At 41.8% G+C, this 22,228-nt stretch overlaps 1 protein-coding gene across 1 annotated transcript in view; it reads left to right on the top strand.

Moving 5' to 3' along the window:
- The window catches only part of unc5ca (unc-5 netrin receptor Ca), a 662,261-nt gene that overhangs the window by 567,586 nt on the left and 72,447 nt on the right, over positions 1 to 22,228 (top strand). Inside the window, exons 6-7 of the mRNA XM_055161462.1 lie at positions 9,481 to 9,648; positions 10,743 to 10,907. Of these exons, the coding sequence (XP_055017437.1) occupies positions 9,481 to 9,648; positions 10,743 to 10,907 (333 nt within the window). The remainder of the gene's footprint in view (positions 1 to 9,480; positions 9,649 to 10,742; positions 10,908 to 22,228) is intronic.

The following is a 22,228-nucleotide window of genomic DNA, read 5'->3' as shown; positions in this document are numbered from 1 at the left end:
TTGTGCTCTGATTACGTGTCTCTGGTACATGTAATCTGTTACTCCCCAACACTGTCACTGACTATAGGAGAAACTTTTTTCTTTTGCCCCTCCATTTGAGAGTACGAAAAAACACCAATAAAAGAAGATAAAATAATGAGAAATTAGCACCGTTCAGTTTGGTCTATTGTGTGTTTGTGAAATCACCGAAAGCGCGACAAAAACAGGTCCCCATCTGTCGTCTGAAATTAGCTGCGTCTCTGCCAAGTCATCCACGGCTCATTGTGATTGGCCCAATACACCCACTTCACCTTTGACCACAGCCAATTAAAACCCTCCAATCAGAGCGTCGCGTTTAAAAGGGGGCACTTGTGTTCCCAAAATGTTCACTATGGAACGGCCAAAAAACAGACAAACGGTGTGGAGCAGAGACGCCGTGCTGCTGCTGCTCAGGGACCAGGCTTATTTTTAGGTTTATTTTGGACTCGAGTAAAGTTTTGTTTGGAAGTTTATTGGAAAATACATGACCAGTCAAAAGTACAGACGCACTGGTGTCTGATATTGGCGGCGATAAGGAAAAATATACGAGATAGGAAATCGGCTTTGAAATATCGGTTCAGTTTGGCATCAGTTTGGCCCAAAAAGTCTCATACTGTTTGGGTTTGAAGTTATACGAAGTTCTTCTGTAGTTAAATAAAAGCTACATAAAGCATTTGGATCAGTTTTGTCTTATTTTATTTTTGTTTTAAGGAAATAAATGCTGGTTTTAAGTCCTTTCCTGGTATCGGTGGTTGATATCAGTAATCAGCAGATACTTAGAGCCACGGTATCGAAGTATCGGAACTGAGAAACTTGAAGCGGTGCATTGCTTGTCAAAAGTTTGGACACACTTTTTTTTCATTTATGTTTCTTCTTTATATCCATGATTATGTACATTATTAGATTCTCACTGAAAATATCAAAACCCAGTGTCTCCGCTCAATTTCATTTCTCTCCAGCGACTAGGTCAAGAACCAGAAGACACTAGACAGTTTGCAAGAGCCCCGGAAGTTGTAGACCACGCACCGGCCAATCAGTGAAGAGCTGTGAATCTATGACGTCAAACTCAAGCGTCTGTCTGGATCCCTTTTGTGGAACAGCACAACAGTAAACAAAGCGGTCAAGATGGATGTAAACGAAGACAGACATTCTGTGTTGGCGACGATTCCCGAGATCGAGGATTTAAAGCCAGAACAAAGAGAATGTTTGGTAAATTTAATCATTATTGCCCTTCTTCCTACGGGATTTGGCGCATTACAAATTCACGACCAAATTGCAGCGATTGGTCTTACCGTCGGGCGAACGAATCCTAATGCTGCCAGGTCAGACGGTTTCTTCGAAGTGAAACCAGCTGATGAATTGGGCTAATTAAAACTATGAATGACCCATGGAATGTAGTGAACAAAAACTGAGCTTAAAATACCTCAAAACTTGATTCACTTTTGGGATTCTTGACCAGCAAGGCACAGCTGTGAACTGAAAACCATTTCCGGAGATTTCATCGTGAAGCTCATTGACAGAAGGACAAGGGCTTGCAGTGCTGTTGACAAAGCAAAGGGTGGATACTCTGAGTTATTTCACATTTTTCTTAGCTACATAAATCCATAAATCTTGCTTTATACGTTTGATGTCTTCCATGTATGTAAAATGTAGAAAGTGGTAAACATGAAAATAAAAATTAAAGGTATGAGAAGGTTATTTCCCAGCTTTTATCAGGTAGTGTACTTCAAATTAGAATTAGTACAGAAAATAGTACAGTTAGTAAGGAAATCTCTGTGCTTTGTATTAAAATAATGTCTGCATTTGGAAAACTACACCTCTGTTTCCACTGGGGTATTTAAGCTCTGGAGCTCCCTCTGCTGTCAGCAAACTAATTGTCCTAAAAGTCCTTTTCCTCTGTGAATGCTGTGCTAAAAGAGCCATGCGATGGTTGTGAACACAGTTGTATCGTAGAATGAATCCAGTGATGGTTTACAGACTTAAAAACTGTACAGGGGAAGTCTGGAGTTTTATCTATGATGCAATTAAACAGGAAAAATGCAAACAAAGCACTTTAGAAGCTCACAAAATACAACTTTTGAATAGCAGATTCATGAAACAAGTGTGAACAAAACAAAATAAAACTCCAGGTCTGTTTTTGATGAGACGACAACATGAGAAGTCTGGAGTTTTATCTATGATGCAACAAAACATCTCAAATCTCAATGACTTTTGAATAGCAGATTAATGAAACAATTGTGAACGAAACACCACGCAGGTCTGTTTCTGATGCGAGGACAAAATAGAGAAGTCTGGAATTTTATCTATGATGCAACAAAACAGGTAAAATTTTAACTGAGCATTTTTAAAGTCTCAGATTATTGAATCAAGTGCGAACAAAATAAAATAGAACTCTAGGTTTGTTTTTGAGTAGCAGATTCATGAAACAAGTGTGAACGAAACAAAATAAAACTCCAGGTCTGTTTTTGATGAGACGACAACATGAGAAGTCTGGAGTTTTATCTATAACGCCACAAAACAGGTCACATATAAACTGAGCATTTTTGAGGCTCAGAAAATGTGATTTTTGAATAGTGGTGTGAACGAAACAAAATAGAACTCTAGGTTTGTGTTTCATGTGAGAACAAAACGTAAAAACAAAACTTCAGACAAAAAGGAGAAGTCTGGAGTTTTATCTATGATGCAACTAAACAGGCAAATTGCAAACGGAGCATTTTTTTAGGCACCGAGTATACAACTTTTGAATTTTTTATTAATGAAAAAAACATGAACGAAACAAAATATCCAAAATATCCAATAAATATCCAAATCCAGGTCTGTTTTTGATGAGATGACAACAGGAGAAATATGGAGTTTTATTTATGACGCAACAAAACAGGAAAAATTTAAACTGAGCATTTTTGAGGCCTCAGAAAATACAAATTTTGAATAGCTCATTAATAAAACTAAATACAACTCTAGGTTTGTTTTTAATGAGATGACAACAAGAGAAATCTGGAGTTTTATCTAAGATGCAACTAAACAGGCAAAATTCAAACAAAGTATTTTTGAGGCTCACAAAATACAACTTTTGAATAGCGGATTAATGAAACAAGAGTGAATGAAACAAAATACAACTCCAGGTCTGTTTTTGACTATAGGACAACATTATTCTTTACATTTTCTACATTCTTTAGAGACAAATAAAAGCATAAAACGTTAGTACTTTTTTATTACTTACGTGAGCTTCTGTCTGGATCAGATATTTGTCCCTCGTCTCTGGACTGATTTCGATGGTTCCTTCTGCAAAGTGTCTGAACAGGTCTGGGGCCGGAGCACGGGACCACAGGGGAAATCAGCTCCTGTCGCCAGGTTCAGACAGGACCGCACCTGTCCCTCCTCACGCCGCGTGTACCTGCACATTTAGCCTCAAATTGCACTTACGATGGTTTTGTTGTTACCAATCTCCGGCAGTGTATGGAGACATTATGGGATGAGATGAGAGGCTGTAGGGCTGGATCATATTGGATATCTCTCAAATTGACTTTTTCATCAGACAAGAAAAATATGAAATAAAAAATCCAGTTTCTTTTCACGGAGCAAATCTCGAAAATGTCTTGGAGTAGTTACATTTCTATAAAGCGTGAACAAAGACCTGATATTACGAAAAATTGACTCTTGTGAGCTTTATGACACGTCCTAATGTTGTTTCCTCCTCAAAAACATTGGGTTGTGTTTTATTTGACTCTTTATTATTAGACTGTCTACATCTCCAAAGCTCAAAATGCTCTCAAAATCCACCTTGTGATGTCATGAAGTGGTAGTTTTGAAGTTAATGCCCACGTTTTACCTTTTAGTTCAGCAGAGATCGGCAGTTCCAGGGCTGAAAATCTGAAAATATCCAAATGATTCTAGTGAAGGTGTGTGGAGTTTAAAAACACAGTGGAGCACTTCCTGTATTACCACATGAGACTGTTTTTGTTTGAGTGAATATGCAGGGTTTGTGTGAATGAAACGAAACACAACTCCAGGTTTGTTTGTGATGAGGAAACAACACGATAATGGAGAATCTGAAATGGCTTTGTGACACTGCTGTTGTGTCTTTTGGCAAGAAACATCAGCCACTCTGACAGTTAATGTGATGGGTGAGTGAAAACCATCAGTCTGACCCAAGGCAGCTGTGGCTACAGTAGTACACAACATGTTGGAAATGAATCCGTGTATCATTTGTTCATTTGTTTTTCAAAATAAAACAAAAATTAAGAATAATGGAAAAACGGATAACGGCCGTTCTGTGACTTAAACTGAGATGCCGGACTTTTGTGCCACATATGGACAGAACCAGGACTAAAACAGGACCACAGGAGAAAGGACCGGCACTGAGCTCCGTGTCCAACACTTTGCGTACACCCTGCTCCACGGACTCAGGGTCTTATCTCTCTCTCTCAAGTCCAAGATTAGTCCTGGTTTAGTGCTGGTTTAGTCCTGGTTTAGTTCTGGTTCAGTCCTGGGTCCAGTCCCATTTCCGTGACTTAAACTGTGATGCCGGACTTTTAAGCCGCATACAGACTGAACGAGGACTGAACGAGGACTGATCCCAGGACTGAATCAGGACTAAACCAGAACTAAAAGAGGACTATCATTTTTTTTCCCCATTATTCATTAAAACACAAAATCAAAAACTGGAAGAAAAAAAAATCGTTATTCTTTTTTCTTTTTGGTTTTGTTTCGGAGATAAATAATGAAGAAGAAGGAAAAAAAAAAAAAAAAAATATATATAATATATATATATATATATATATATACACACACACACACACACACACACACACACACATGTATATATATATATATATATATTTTTTTTTTTTCATTTTCTTATTTTTTGTTTTATTTTGAAAAACAACTGAATGAATGATACACGGATTCATCACAAATCATCTCACCTGTTGTAGCTCCAAATCTGGTATTTTTGGTCTGATTGTGTTAAAATTCAGTTTAAAGCCTAATTAGAGTAACAGAGCTTGCAGTATCAATTTCCTTTGCCTGAAATGTTTCACAGTATGGCATTAAATCTCCATGGAAACAAGTTAGTTACTGCAAATTATCTTTATTTTTCACTGAAACCTCATACAAACCTGTAGCTGCACAACTGAGGATAACAAAATAAAGGCAGCGCTGTTTCCTTCTAAACAAGTGCAGTTTTGTGTGTTTGAGCGCGCGCACGTGAGAGAGTGCACGTGGCAGAGCGCACATGTTTGAGTGTGCGCACGTGCGTGTGTGAGCGTGCACGTCGGACAGGCCGAGATGGAGTGCTCTGACACTGATGTATCCTCACTGAAATAGATTGTTCAATCTGCAGTTCAATCTGCTCCACTCTGCGACAGGAGGCCGCCTCACACCAGAGCAAGGTGAAGAGCAGCCAGGAAAATACAGCGGCTCACAACACGAGAACACGACAGAGAGAGGGAGAGATGGAGAGGGGTGAGGAGAGGAGAATGAGGGGTGAGAGGAGGGGTGATGCGGTGGTCAAGGCTCTTCAATTAGATTCAAACTTTTCAAACACCTTTTTAAAGCAGATGTATAGTACTTGTGTCTGCTCTAGAGTTACTATCGATGCTACCTGTGGGTCATCATGTAATAATTTGCACATATTCATATAAAACAACTTAATACAATCTGATTATTTCTGTGTTAGTAAAATGAGGTGCGCAGTGGGAGCAGAGCAGGCGCCGTAAACATCATCACAACAAAGCTCTGTGCAGCTGTCGGTTCCTTCTATAAATAACTGCACATCGCACTAGAGAGCCGTGGATTTCTTCGCAGTTTCGGCAAGGTCTGAAAAAATCTGAAAATGGCAGGGGCTGACTGGAAACACCCTGAAACTCCAGAGCTACAGGTGGCTGCAGAGTGAGTCAGGAGAATTATGGGACATGGGTAACAACACCATAAAGACAGGCTGTTGTGAGGATCTCAGGTGAGGAGCAAAAACCTGTGTCATGGAGCCAAGACACGCTGCTTTGGCTCCACGGGAAGGACTTGGGGGACTGAGGGACAGAGAACTATGTCCAGCCGTTCAGAGGCAAGAATAGAAAGAGAGTCTTTTCTGACAGTGGCTCAGGGTACAAGGAAGTCAACACTGGTTCTAGAGGCTCAACGGGGAGCCTCAGGGAGCAGGTCTGAGGGAGGAGGTCACTTTAGTGAGACTCCAGCTGCAGGTGGAGCTCTGCGAGGATGATCCAGGGGTTAGAGGTGCAGTCTGCTGCTTCAAAGGACTTTAAAGTATCACATTAATACAGGAGTGTCAAACTTAAATTCAGAGGGCGAAAATTAAAAACGGGGACTGAGTCGTGAGCAAAACTAAATATTTACTGAAAAATTTCACCAACATCTGCATGTTTTCTCTTCTTTTGAGATATGCAATGTTAAATTTCTTATTAAAATCAGTGTTTAATTTTTAATTTTTTTGTTTTTGTTTTGCTTAAACATTGAATCCAGAACAAGCATAATATAAAATAACAACAAAGTTTTAAATAAATAATGTCTCTATAGTCTATTTGGGTGGGCAGCCCTAATACATATTCTCGTGGGCCAAATATAATTATATCGCAGGCCGAATTTGGCCCCTGGGCCTGAGTTTGACATGTCTGCATTAAAATGCCAAAGTTCAACATTTGTGGATCTTAAGTTTGGAGATTTCTTTCAAAAACAGAGACTCTCCTGTACAGTTAAATTGGCCACTGTCCTCCATCTGAAATTATCACATTATCAAATTTTAGAGCATGAATTTGGCCTATTGATGCTTTGCAGTGACATCATGCTGGGGGTGTTCTATATGTACTACTCTGGTAGAATGTTGAACTGTTACCATTAAGAGAAGAAAAATACAAAATGGATTGAAAGAGCACATTTTCAGGAGCCTGTGATCAATACGAGTGTTTATGAGCCTGTTTAGGAGTTTGATTTTAAACACAAGGTGAGAGTGACTGTTGAATAATGTGACTTAGTTTGCAGTTTTATGCGTGAGAGTCTTGTTTAAGAAAGAGCACAAATCTTCTCACCTGTTGTAGCTCCAACTAAGTCGCTCTTTCTGTTTAGACTGTGTTAACATTAGATTAAAGTTGATTGAAGATTGAGTATGTGACAGTGCAAAGCCTACAGTCAGCGTCACACCCCTTGAGAATATTGACAGTATCGTCTGCATCGTATCACTTGAACCTCAGACCTTTTCGTTGTAGGGCTGGCTGTCTAACCACTACACCACCAGTAACAAAACCCTCTCCAGACCTGATAGTGTACTGTAGTGCCTTACAGTGGCCTCAGTTGACTTCCTTTCCTCTTTACAAATGGTGCAACACAGCTCAGCATTTTGTGTTTTCCCAAAGTTTTGTTGGTTTTGAAGTGGCTGCATCTCTCTGTGTGTATGAAGTATAATTGTGTGTGTTTGTGTGCGCGTCTGTGTCTGTGTGTGTGTGTGTGTGTGCTGGAGATTGCAGTTGTTGCGAGCAAACGTGAACGCTCCGGTCCCTCGACGTCTGTAAACACTGAATCCGTCCAAACAAACAGCTGAATTAAATGAACAGTGTATTAAAATGTGAGAGTGTGGTTGGGACAGCTCCTGCTCCACTGGGCCGGAGCCGCTGTGATTCTGCCGTTTAAAGGCCCCAGATCTCCGCTCACAGCTCCAGTAGAGATTTGTGCACTCAATTTTAGCTTACAACGACTGGAGCTTTTACATCGTGTTCTGTGAACCCTAAAGCAGGCCTATTCTGCAAAATGGACTTTTTAGAGCTTTTCACCAGGTTGTAATTGTTTCCACTCACCGTTTACCCACCTGACGTTGTATCTGGAGCGATTCAAGCATGTTTGAGCCATTTTTAATCGCTTATTTTCGTCATATCGCAGATAAGTCGCCCACTGCTCAGTTCTTATTTTCTTAATCGGTGACATACTTTTTATTGTTTAGAAAAAGAGTCCAGGAGGAGGCCCCGGGGAAGACCCAGGACACGCTGGAGGGACTATGTCTCTCGGCTGGCCTGGGAACGCCTCGGGGATCCCTTGGAGGAGCTGGAGGAAGTGTCTGGGGTGAAGGAAGACTGGGAGTCCCTGCTTAGACTGCTGCCTCCGCGACCCGACCCCAGATAAATCGGAAGAAAATGGATGGATGGATGTTTAGAAAAGTTCCAGTTTCTTTTTAGACAATATGAGTTCTCCCTCCGTTTACTTCCTCTGCTAAGTCACTCCCCCTTCAGAGCGCTAGCACAACACAATCAGGGTGCACCCGCAAATGAAATGACTGCACATCGTATTTATTTATGTATTTATTTGATTGGGACAGAGCGTGTTAATGAACAAACATGACACAACATGAATGTAAACACACCGGGTTGTAGCCTAAGGGAAATTTCCATCCTTTGTCCCAAGGGGCGGGGGTCACAGGGAGCTAAATAATAAAATATTGCACACTCCATTCATTGCACAGTTCCCAGTATTGCACACTCCACTCTTTACGCATCAGGTTTGTGAAGTTGTAGTATACAGTTTTGTATCATGTTTTTGTGTATTTATGGAGAATTGCTGCGTGGGAGCATAGGTGACGTAGGCTTGTGGGCGGAGCCTTGGACAGAATCTTAGTTAAACGTAAGGAGGGTTTGAATAGGACTCATGAGAGATCACGAGATTACTCAAACATGCAAGGATGACATCTGAAACCTCTTCAGGCATGTTTTGAATGAGGGAGTTAAAACATAGCCTGATTCATCAGCCGGTTTCACTCCGTTTGCAGCATTAGGATTCAGTCACTCGACGGTAGGCGGGTGCTTTTTTTAATTTAACCAGTCACTGCTGTTTGGTTTTGACTTTGTAATGCGCCAAATTCTGTAGGAAGAAGGGCAATAATGTCTTTCCCCTTGAAAAAATTCACCAAACATTCTCTTTGTTCCGGCTTTAAATCCTCGATCTCAGGACTCGTTGCCAACACAGAATGTCTGTCTTCTTCTACATCCATCTCGACGCTTTGTTTACTGTTGTGCTGTTCCACAAATGGGACCCAGACAAGAGCTTGAGTTTGATGTCATGGCTTCACACCTCTTCGCTGATTGGCCCCCTGGGGTTCTTGCAAACTGTCTAGTGTATTCCGATTTCTGACCTAGTCGCCGGCGAGAAATGAAATTGAGCGGAAGCACGAGGTGGCATCAGCTTGGCTACATAAAACATGGTTGAAAGCTGATGTTAGTTTTTTTTTTTTTTCATACATGTCTGCTGAGGTCAACTCTTTTGGAACAGATTCTAATCTTCTATAACCAGTTGAGCCCAGGCCTTGCTCCTTGGTGTTTTTGAAGTGGCTTGTACTGATTATATCAATGTAAAGATTGACACAACAAAGAGTCTTATTTTAACATAATCTGGACACAAAATGTTCTTCCCATGCCTCACATTGGTCATGTCTACCATACCTGACAGTAGTTCCTCTTGTCTCCTCAGTGAACGGCGGCTGGTCCACGTGGACGGAGTGGTCGGCGTGCAGCAGTCGTTGCGGGCGGGGCTTTCAGAAACGCACTCGGAGCTGCACGAACCCCGCCCCCCTGAACGGAGGCCTGCCCTGTGTGGGACAAGCCATACAGAAGCTGGACTGCACCACGCTATGCACAGGTAACAACACACACAGGTGTTACACTACGCATACGTAACAACACACACAGGTAACAACATACACAGGTAACACTATGAAACAGGACTAAAACTGGACTGAACCAGGACTGAACCAGGACTAAAACAGGATTAAAACAGGACCGAACCAGGACTAAAACTGGACTAAAACTGGACTAAAACTGGACTAAAAAAGGACTAAAAAAGGACTAAAACTGGACTAAAATCAGGACTAAAACTGGACTAAAACAGGACTAACACAGGACTGAAGCAGGACTAAAACAGGACTAACACAGGATTAAAACAGGACTGAAACAGGACTAAAACAGGACTAAACCAGGACTGAAACAGGACTGAAACAGGACTGAAACAGGACTAACACAGCACTGAAACAGGACTGAAACAGGACTAAAACAGGACTAAACCAGGACTGAAACAGGACTGAAACAGGACTGAAACAGGACTAAACCAGGACTGAAACAGGACTAAAACAGGACTAAAACAGGACTGAAACAGGACTAAAACAGGACTAAAACAGGACTGAACCATGCACAGGTAACAGTACGCACAGTATCTTACTTCCAGGGCTTATGTCAGACTCACTTTATCTTTTGAGTGACAGAAAAACAATAAATCAAAGTGAATGATACTTTTTTCTTCTTCTTTCCTCTCCCTGTAACTTTTAAACTTTGCTTTGTTCCACGTCAATTCACGGAGAGCATAGTTGACTTCATAATCAACAGATAATTACATCAAATATTCAGGTTCAGTGACAAATTCAGTTAATTAATAGTAAATACCTTTAATTTAGATTTTTTTTTTGTGTGTGTAAAACAATAGCTCTGTTCAATCTAGTAAGTAAAAATAAAGCTGACTTTTGTTACTTGTTTTAATTTTAGATCTAAATTAAGCTTTATTTTGGTGAAAAGGCTGTCTTTTCACACTTCAAGACACACTGTTCCAAAAAGAAAGTGAGCAGGGACACAATTTGGCTCCATTGACTCTTTTTTTTAATTTGTACTTCTTTTTTTTTTTTTTTTAACTCGAGTCTTTGCTAAGGCCTGTACTTTATTTCCCGTCTTGTCTCTGCCCCCTAGTGGACGGAGAGTGGACCGACTGGAGCAAGTGGTCGGCCTGCGGGACGGAGTGCACCCAGTGGAGGAGGAGGGAGTGCACCAACCCCGCCCCCAAGAACGGAGGGCGGGACTGCGAGGGCCTGGTGCTCCAGTCCCAGAACTGTACCGACGGACTCTGTATGCAAAGTGAGTTCACCGCCTCGGCCGATCGCAAGCCCCTGCTCACCTCCTCAGCCAATCACAAGCCCCCTCTCACCTCCTCAGCCAATCACAAGCCCCCTCTCACCTCCTCAACCAATCACAGCGCCTCTTTCTCTGACTCCGTCTTTCAGCTGTTTTCATTCATATTTAATGTGACTATGATATAAAGGATAAATAGTCGCTGCGTAAACCAAAGTTACAGGACACATATTATCTTGGGTGTCGTGGGCTTGGTACACAGGGGTACTCAGTCCACCCACTTCTCTAAACGTGAGATATATTTAAAAAAAAAATATATATATATATATATATATAAAATAACTACAACTAAAATGTCAAACCAGAGCAATTGGCAACGGTGAAAACTGCATAGACTCATGAAATCTGCACTACTGTCCTATAGTGACCTGAGACATGAGGGACCAGGACTAAAACAAGACTAAAACAGGACTGAATCAGGACTGAACCAGGACTGAACCAGGACTAAAATGAGACTGAACCAGGACTAAAACGGGACTGAACCAGGACTAAAACGGGACTGAACCAGGACTAAAACCGGACTGAATCAGGACTAAAACCGGACTGAATCAAGACTAAAACAGAACTGAATCAGGACTAAAACAGAACTGAATCAGGACTAAAACAGAACTGAATCAGGACTAAAACAGGACTGAATCAGGACTAAAACAGGACTGAATCAGGACTAAAGCAGAACTGAACCAGGACTAAAGCAGAACTGAATCAGGACTAAAACAGGACTGAATCAGGACTAAAACAGGACTGAAACAGGATTGAATTAGAACTAAAACTGGATGGAATCAGGACTAAAACAGGACAGAATCAGGACTAAAACAGGACTGAATCAGGACTAAAACAGGACTGAATCAGGACTAAAACAGGACTGAATCAGGACTAAAACAGGACTGAATCAGGACTAAAGCAGAACTAAACCAGGACTAAAACAGAACTGAATCAGGACTAAAACAGGACTGAAACAGGATTGAATTAGAACTAAAACTGGATGGAATCAGGACTAAAACAGGACAGAGTCAGGACTAAAATAGCACTGAACCAGGACTGAATCAGCACTAAAACAGGATTGAACCAGGATTAAAACAGGACTGAATCAGGACTAAAACAGAACTGAATCAGGACTAAAACAGGACTAAACCAGGACTGAGTGTCGGGACAGGCGAGGAGGTGCACCGAGCTCCGTTGCTTTAGTCCTGCTTAAGTCCTGGTTTAGTCCTCATCCCTGTCCCCTGAAATAATTCTGTTGTTTTTTTTGTTTTTTTTTACATTTTTAAGACAGTAAACATCTGGTACAACACTTTTAAATCTTGCGTTTTTCCTTGTGGCGTCTTTTTCACGTGTTTTTGGACCATTATCACCATTACCACATGTTTTAGGTTTACATTTTGAAGCATGAACGTCTTTAATTTTGAGTTCTTCATTACAGATTGGAAAATAAAAGTTGCGCCATTTATTTTAACTTCATTTGAATCCCAGTTGATAATAATGTTTACAAACTTTTAATGAAATAGTGGCTCTTTTTGTGTCATTATTTTTAATCTAGTCGGGCAGATTTTGGCAAACAAACAGTTTTAATTTATGATTTTTAAAAAGTCCTTGACATTTCTGTGTGTGGTAAATGGTCACTGTAGTCCTTTATATTGTGCCTTTCCTCCTTCAAGGCTCAAAGCGCTTTACATCATGAAACCACTCACCCACGCACACACACTCGTACACACACACACTGGGGGAGAGGTGGGTTAAGTGTCTTGCCCAAGGACACAACAACAGCATTCATCTGTGGGAGCTGAAAATCGCCTCTGTTGTGGGTGTTTGCTCCCAGTCTCTGCGTGTAGAGAGAGAGAGAGAAGACAGGCGCTGCTCCTGTCCTGTCTGCTCCTGTCATTTCTGCCCCTGTCATTTCTGCTCCTGTCATTTCTACTCTGCTCCTGTCCTCCCTCTGCTCCTGTACTTTCTGCTCCTGTCATTTTTCCTCCTCAGCTCCCATCCTCCCCTCTGCTTCTGTTGTCTCTGCACCTGTCGTTTCTGCTCCTGTCCTCCTCCTTGCTCCTGTCCTTTCAGTTCCTCTTCTTTTTGCTCCTGTCCTTCTCTTTGCTCCTGTTCCTCCTCTTTGCTCCTGTCCTCCTCTCTGCTCCTGTCCTCCTTTCAGCTCCTGCCCTTCAGCTCCTGTCATCTTTGCTCCTCTGGTCCTGTCCTTTCAGCTCCCATCCTCCTCTCTCCTTTTGTTGTCTCTGCACCTGTCCTTTTTTGCTCCTGTCCTCCTCTGCTTCTTTCATCTTCTCTGCTCCTGTCGTCTGCGCAGTGAGAGAGAGAAGTCACATCTCCAAAGCTGCTCTCTGCTCTTGTCCTCCTCTTTGCTCCTGTCCTCCTCTCTTCTCCTGTCATCTCTACTCTTGTCATCTTCTTTGCTCCTCTCCTCTGCTCCTGTCCTCTTCTCTCTCTGCTCCTGTCCTTTCTGCTCCTGTCCTCCTCTTTGTTCCTGTCCTCCTCTCTGCTCCTGTCCCCTTCCTCTCTGCTCCTGTCCTCTCTGCTCCTGTCCTCCTCTCTGCTTCTGTCCTTTCTGCTCCTGTCCTCCTCATTGCTCCTGTCCTTTCTGCTCCTGTCATCTGCGTAGCGAGAGAGAGAAGTCACATCTCCAAAGCTGCTCTCTGCTCCTGTCCTTTTTGTTCCTGTCCTTTCAGCTCTTGTCATCTTTGCTCCTCTGGTCCCATTCCTTTCTGCTCATGCCCTCCTCTCTCCTCCTGTCTTCTCTGGTCCTGTCTTTTTTGCTCCTGTCCTCCCCTCTGCTCCTGTTGTTTCAGCTCCTGTTATCTCTGCTCCTGTCTTTTGTGCTCCTGTCCTTTCAGCTCCTGTCATGTTTGCTCCTCAGCTCTCGTCCTCGTCTCTGCTTCTGTTGTCTCTGCACCTGTCCTTTTTTGCTCCTGTCCTCTGCTTTTTTCCATCCTCTCTGCTCCTGTCCTTCTCTCTGTTCCTGTCCTCTCTGTTTCTTTCATCCTCTCTTCTCCTGTCATCTGCGTAGCGAGAGAGAGAAGTCACATCTCCACAGGTGCTCTCTGCTCCTGTCCTCCTCTCTGCTCCTGTCCTCCTCTTTGCTCCTGTTCGTCTCTTTGCTCCTGTTCGTCTCTCTGCTCCAGTCTTTCAGCTCCTCTCCTCTCTCCTCCTCTTTGCTCCTGTCCTCCTCTACTTCTGTTGTCTTTGCTCCTTTTCTCCTCTCTGCTCCTGGTCTTCTTCTTCTCTCTACTCCTGTCATCTCTGCTCCTGTCGTCTGCGTCTTTGCGTAGCGAGAGTGAAGTCTCATCTCCGCAGGTGTTCTCTCTCTCCTCTCGCGTAGCCCCGCCCCCTCAGCTCAAACGTACTTTTAAATAAGTATTTGTTTTTGCGCTCACATCTCCGCCGCTGGAGTCCTGCGTCTCGCTCTGACAAACCCTCCTCTGCACAAACACACGATTTACCTCCTATACACCATAACAGTAATCCTCCATACCATAACCTGTAATTTGCCCATTTGCCGAGCGCCAGCAGCTGTTTTCTACTCGCGTTAGAGTTAAATCCTGCCTCTTGTACGGTCGGAGGCGTCGCGGCGCTCTCTCGGTCCTGTGTTTTGTTTCGCCGCTTTGTAAAATCAGATCCGCGTCACATCTCGGGACGAAAATAGCAGCGAAAACAGTTTCTTTCCTGGTGAGGGCGATTACATGTGCTGTGGAGCTTGTTACCGGCTCCGTGAGGGCACTGACTCCATAAAATTCACTTATTACTGTGAGGAATTTTAGTAAAATACTTTATGCAGAAAAGGAGAGGACCCAACGGCGGAAGGGAACTGACTTTCAGGTTCGAGACTGATCGTTTTAAGACAATAAAACCCAGATGCAGCGCCTTTAAAGAGCCTCCTCCCTCCATCTGAAACCATGACTTCACTTTTTTTATAATGTAATGAATAAATTGTATTGATTTGAAATGTTTTAAAGTAACCATGAGTGTTAAAGTGTCTGGAGAACTGAAGAGGGGGCAGATGACATAAGATGACTCTGCTCTTTCTGCTCCTTTTCATTCATTTCTTGTATGTTTAATATTAGATCACTGTTAATCTCTTTTTTTATATACTTTATGAATGAAATAAACTAATAAAGAAATAATAATAGTATATAACTTATTAATTAAAGTGCGACTGAACACCTAAACTCCACCCACAACCACACTTTGCAGCACCTGGCAGCACAAACTTATATTTAGACATTTTTGATCACAAAGCTGCAAATATACCAAGTTTGTATTAAAAGTGAAAGTAAATAAATTAATTAAATTAAATTAAAAAAGACTAGGATCAGCAGATAGCACTATTAAAACACCAGAATGTTCATGTATCCATTAAATACTTCTTTATAAAAGAAAAATAGAAATGCAATTATACAGTTTAGTAGTGAATAAAGTGGATCAGGGGTGTAGTGGGCATGTGTACGCGGGGGTTCGTTGTCCACCCACTTCTCCCAATGTGAGATATGAAAAAAAAATAAACATTTAAAATTGATACTACTTAAATGTCAAACCAGAGATAGTGGAAACGGTGAAAACAAACTACATAGGCTCATGATATCTGCAGTACTGTCCTATAGTGACCTGAGACATGAGGGACCAGGACTGAACCAGGACTAAACCAGGACTGAACCAAGACTAATACAGGACTAAAACAGGTCTAAACCAAAACTGAACTAGGACTGGAGTGTCTGGACGGGCCCGAAGGTGCGCCCTTGTAGACCGTTGGGTGACCGCAAGGGAAATGACCAGCGTTTAGCTCTGCATCCCAATCCCGCTTTTTGGACACCCTGATTCGTGGACTTGGGATTCTCCCTCTGGCTCTTAAGTCCAAGATTAGTCCTAATTTAGTCCTGATTTAGTCCTGGTTTAGTCCTGGTTTAATCCTGGTTTTGACCTGGTTTAGTCATAGTTTAATCCTGGTTTAATCCTGGTTTAGACCTGGTTTAGTCCTGGTTTAGACCTGGTTTAGTCCTGGTTTAGTTCTGGTTTAGTTCTGGTTTAGTCCTGGTTTAGTTCTGCTTTAGCTCTACCTTACATTTATTTAATTACAGGTGCTTTTACAGCTCAAAAATACCTAGAAAAACAACATTTTGACTGTGAGTGGGGTCGCCTCTGCACAGACCTGACCTGTAACTTGGTCTAGTTTGGTCTCCATGATGATAGAAAGGTTGAATGCCATACTACGAAACATTCCATTCAAAGCAATAACATCTCCATGGAGAAAACTATTTGACGAACCCTCAGAAAAGTTACACACTGCACGTTTAAGTAGTCAGAGTTGTGGTCCTCTCATAACATAAAGTGGAGCCGTGAGGAGCCGCAAGGAGCCGCGAGGAGCCGTGTCCTGGGGCAGAGCGCCTCGTCGGGCCGTCTGCACCTTCCCCTCTGGACCCCGTGTGCCGCATCTTTACTGTACTGCTCATTTCCTCTCATTGATTAACTGTCTGGAAAATGGCTGGGGTTTATGCCAGTGCTAATGTTGCTACTGCTTCCTGTAGCATTAAATAAATCCATGAGGGGGCGTGGCCTGGAGGAATGCATCTTGGGATTTATATGTTGACAGTAAAGAGTGGTCAGAGCGTGTGCACTGCAAAGTCAAATGGATGTCACGCAAAAGACCTTTCTCTTTGAAACGTATGCAAAATAGGAATTTCAGAGGTTTTATAAGCATGAGATAGTTGTTTCCTCTTCTCATTCACCCTCTCAGAGTTGTTCAGAGTTGTATTTGCAGTGATTCGTGCATGTTTGAGAAATCTGTAATAGCTTCTTAGATTAAATTTAAGCAAGTTTTAAGGTGATACATGAAGGATTTGGCAGCGTTGCGTTGTCATTTTGGTACAAAATCAGCTACTTGCCATTGTCATGTGCAGCTGTCCATAGGAGTAGCTCACAGCGTGTGATTCTTTTTTACGGTGATGTCAGCAATTCAGGATACCCGCGGGGTTTTAAAAGTCTTAAAAAGGTCTTAAATTTCATGTTCCTCAATTAAAGCCTTAAACAGTCTTAAATTATGTTGTCCAAGTCTTATTTTTTTCACAAAGGTCTTAAATTTCATTAGCCTATTTTTTTTTTTGTATACTCAACTGGGCTGCAGTGCAATGTTAAATGGAGGGAGGGAAAAAAAAAACAACAACAACTTGAAATCATGTAACGTGAATGAACGTCTAATTTGGAGTATGTGCAAACAATACTTTGGTTTCTGGCACCAGAGGCAATGAGTAAACAATCAGCAGAGTGGAGGAAGATGCTGAATTTATCATGGGGAAGTGCAGGTTTAATCCGCAGTGGCTCTTAGATTGTAGATATAGTATTGTAGTTGGTAGTCAGGCTGGTGCCACCTAGTGCCTCCGCTCAGTTTCATTTCTCTCCAGCGACTAGGTCAGGAATCGGAATACACCAGACGCTTTGCAAAAACCCCAGAAGTGTGAGTTCGGGCACCAGCCAATCAGTGAAGACACACACATTCTGTGTTGGCAACGATTCCCGAGGTCGAGGATTTAAAGCCGGAACAAAGAGAATGTTTGGTGAATTTTATCAAGGGGAAAGACGTTATTGCCCTTATTCCTATGAGATTTGGGAAAAACTTAATGTACTAGTTAACCCCTTTAGTGGTGCATTACATACGTCACGACTGAATAGCAGCGATTGGTTAAATGAAAAAAAGTACCTGCCTACTGTCGAACGAACAAATTCTATCACTGCGAAGTCGGACGGTTTCTACAAAGTGAAACCGGCTGATGAATCAGACTAGGTAGTTGGTTGGTCATTATTAGAATTGGATCTGGTGTTTTTCGCCGGCATAATGGGTCTGATGTTGGTCTTAATTTTCATTTATGTGGTCTTAAAAAGGTCTTAAAAAAGTTTTAAATTTGGGGTAGTCAAACCTGACCTTGGAATTGTTTCTTTTATTAACTAATTTTAGATGAACATTGCTATTCTAAATGTGCAAATTGTAACATCATGATTCACGTCTAGATCAATATATAAAAAATGAAACACATTCATTCATGGACTGGAGCGATGCCAAAGTCACAGGCGCAGAGAGCGATAAGTACCATCCTGGGATCAGGGAGGCGATCGCCCACCAGACTGTGAGTGGGGATGTGGGGGCGTGCTGCAGATGGCGCTGTTGGCTAATAATCATAACATAAGGACCTAATGATCCCAATCAGACTTACTCATAACGTGATCGGAGTTGCCTTTCTGTAATTTGGCCCGGTGTTATGTCCTGCTTAACTGTCTCCATTAAGTTGTTCCATGGAGATAGATAGAGTTTACAGCCATACTTTGGAACATTCTAGACTAATGTTAAGGTGCTTTGTCTCCTGTATTTGACCAAACCTTCAGTGTCTCCGGGTTAAACCTCAGGAGCTTCTGTTCGTGGGAGTAAGTCTGACAAAATCTAGGAAAATTGAGAAAATGCCCCAGTTTTCTTCATCTCAATGTCATTGTAGAGTTCCGTTATGTTCAGCTCATCAACAATTACAACCACACTTCAGTTTTCATCATTTCCCCACTGACGCACAACTCCAAACGCACTGGGTACATGCGATTAGAAGACACAAGGACACCAAATTCAAGATGATTCCAAACAGCACATACGCATGCAGTCTTCATTTTACCGCTGATCACATTTACTTCAGTTGGTTTTATCACAGTCGGTCGGTTCACCATAAGACACCGAAGTAGCCGAACATAACGGAACACGACAATGACATGTAGATGAAGAAAACTGGGACATTTTCTCATTTTTCCTAGATTTTGTCAGACTTACTACTGCGAACAGAGCCCGCCAGAAGTTGTCATCGTATCTTTCCAAGCATCTTCCTGGTTCGTGTCGTAAGCGTGAATAAACTCCTGTGCGTGTTTTGGGTTGATGGGGGAAACATGAGTCTCATCCAGAACCCTCTTGCTGTGAGGTAAGAGTCACTCGGCCAAAGTGCATCGGGGATCGTCAAACAGAAAATTACATAGTGCACCTTTAATAATAACGTGGTCTAAGGCTATGTCCAGACTGCAGCCTGAAGTGACCCAAATCTGATTTTTTTGCCCTTTTGCTCCTGTATCTGAGCTTTTAATGACAGTCTTGAACGACACAGATTTGATTTTTTTCAAACGTGACCCAGGCCACTTGGATATGTGCTCCTAAAACCGATACATATCTGATCTTTTGACGTGTGACTTCAGTCTGAACGACCAGGTCCCATTCATCCACCTACGCGTCATGCTCGGAGTCTCGTCACTGGAGGGAAAGCGAGGTTAGTGAGTTTATTAATATTCGGGGGGATCGCTTGGAGGGGTCTTATTGGAACCGGGTGGTTTTTGAAATGATTGCCAAAGAAATGTCCGAGCGCGACTACAGGCGGTCCTGGCTCCAATGTCAACGAAAAATAAAGAGCCTGCGAACCAAATGCAAAGAGGCTAAAGACTCAAACAAACGAAGCGGCCGTTGTCGTGTAACCTGTCCATTTTACCAAGAACTGGACCGTATTTTGGGAGACAAGCCCAGAGTTTAGGCAACTTCCATAAACAGTGGGCACACTCGCTGCGTGTGACGTCATCGTGTCCTCCAGTGCACATGTGGGACACTTTTGGATCCTTTAAAATTCACACTGGAGATCACATACAAGTCGCATTTAATTGGAAATGTGAATGACCTCTCAAAAAGTTCGGATTTGACAAAAAAATCCAAATTGAGCATTAAGTCCTGCAGTCTGAACATAGCCTTAGTTCTGATAGATTAGACCATTATTCAGGAAAAGTCCAATTTTGCTTGAAATTATTTACTTTACTACTTACTTTACTACTTATATAATGTTGAAACCTCCTCAAAAACAGACCTTTAAGACTAATAATTTCAGTACTAGCATCAATTAGAACAGAACCACCTGAGTGTAAAGTGTGTCTCTGTTCACTTGATTCTGTTTTGTTCATCAGTCTTTTTTTGTTTTTGTAGCAGATGACGCTCGCTCGAGTCTTTTATTTTTTTGACAGTAAGCGCTCGTCACAAATCTCCATCACGTCATTGCCCGTGTGTTTAAAATGGCCCAGTTTAATGTCAGCACTTATGTTTGTTATTGCTTCCTATTGCATTAACACCAATCTATAATATATTTGCTGCACTGGGCTGTAAAAAGCCACTGAGGCCCACAGAAACCATTACACACATTGACTCTGTCGTATTTAAGTGGGGTTTCCTGGAAGTGCAGTCAACACATGGTGAAATGACGATTATTTTTCTTGGTGATCCATTCTATTTGATGTAGACGACTACCAAGGCATTAGTCATGTGGAGGGATAACGCCATCATGTACATGTCTATAATCACAACAAGAAAGCAAGTTTAACGAGGCACGCAGTAAAGACGTGTTTAATGCTGCACTGTGGAACATTCTAATCAAAGCAACATCTGCACACTGCAATAAACAAAATCTAGTCCAGTTAAGATGAGTTGAATTAAGAAAGTTTTATCTTGAGTTGAGTAAATTTCACTTGACAAATAAAATGATCTGCCAGTGGAACAAGACTTTTTGTACTTAAAATATGAAAATACATCTTGCTACACTTTAAATAAGAAAGACAGCAACTTTTTGGACTAAGAAACAACAACTTTTTGGACTTAAAAACTTTTGTTCAGTTTTGTTTCTGGATAAGAAACAAAATCGACTGTTGCTTGAATTAAGAAAAACACACTTACTCCATTGGTAGATAATTTTACTTGTCAAGTTGAATCGACTCAAATAAAGTCAAATGTTCTTAACTGAAGTCATTTTAACTTACCTAGATATTGTTTCTTTTTTTCAGTGTATGGAGATAAACAGATAGCAGACCCTCCATCAGAACAGTTCTATAATGCATCTACAGCAGGGATGTCAAACTCATTTTGGTCCGGGGGCTGTATCCAGCTACTACTACTACTACTACTACTACTACTACTACTACTACTACTACTACTACTTGTACTACTACTACTATGATCCCAAAGGGGCCAGATCAGAAAACTCATGGCATATAAACCCCAAAAATAGCAATAAGTTTAAATATTTGTGCAGAGGAACCAAATCTATTACAGAAATCTTTTTTTTTAATTGATGAATTCTTTTAGATATATTATGAACAACCTGAAATTTTAAGAAAAACCACGATGTTTTAACATGAACTTGTATGCAAATAGGAATAAGTAAATTTTTCTTGGAAAATCCTGCACTCGGTGTCCACTTTTGTCATTTTTGACATTTTGCTGATGAGGGTCACGGTCAACAGTCAAAACGATCGTCCTTTAAGAGCATTTGCAAAGAGACAGGTCTTTATTTGTGCTGCTCTGGTGGGAGGGGCCACGCACAGAGATGCTGGAGACGCTGCTATGCTCAGCACTGCAGAAAATTACCAATATTTTAATAGAAAATATAATTCAAATATTTTTAGTAGAAAATCAGCCGAGGGCCAGATTAAAGGTCTTGGAGGCCGGGGTTTTGTGTGTTTGTACGTGTGTGTGTGTGTATGTGTGTGTGTGTGTGTGTGTCCATGTGTGTGTTTGTACATGTGTGTGTGTAGGGGTGTGTTTGTGGGTTTGTACATTGGTGTGTGTGTGTGTTTATATGTGTGTGTGTGTGTGTGTGTAGGAGTGTGTGTGTTTGTGTACATATGTGTGTGTTTGTACGTTTATGTGTGAGTATGTGTTTGTGTGTGTGTGTGTGTGTGTTTGTACATGTGTGTGTGTGTTTGTGTGTGTGTGTGTGTGTGTGTGTGTCCATGTGTGTGTTTGTGTGTTTGTACGTGTGTGTATGTGTGTGTGTGTGTCCGTGTGTGTAGGGGTGTGTTTGTGGGTTTGTACATTGGTGTGTGTGTGTTTATATGTGTGTGTGTGTGTAGGAGTGTGTGTGTTTGTGTGCATATGTGTGTGTTTGTACATTTATGTGTGAGTATGTGTTTGTGTGTGTGTGTGTGTTTGTACATGTGTGTATGTGTATGTGTGTGTGTGTGTGTGTGCATGTGTGTGTTTGTGTGTTTGTGTCTGTGTGTGTCCATGTGTGTGTTTGTGTGTTTGTGTGCTTGTACGTGTGTGTATGTGTGTGTGTTTGTACGTTTGTGTGTGTTTGTACATTTATGTGTGAGTATGTGTTTGTGTGTGTGTGTGTGTGTTTGTACGTGTGTGTATGTGTGTGTATGTGTGTGTGTGTCCATGTGTGTGTTTGTGTGCTTGCACGTGCGTGTATGTGTGTGTGTGTCCATGTGTGTGT

The sequence above is a fragment of the Boleophthalmus pectinirostris genome, unplaced genomic scaffold (assembly GCF_026225935.1).
Source record: "Boleophthalmus pectinirostris isolate CB_2022bp ecotype Guang Dong unplaced genomic scaffold, ASM2622593v1 HiC_scaffold_4, whole genome shotgun sequence".
Classification (NCBI taxonomy): domain Eukaryota; kingdom Metazoa; phylum Chordata; class Actinopteri; order Gobiiformes; family Gobiidae; genus Boleophthalmus; species Boleophthalmus pectinirostris.
Note: the sequence above shows the minus strand (reverse complement) of the source record. Positions and strands in the feature narration are given on the sequence as shown.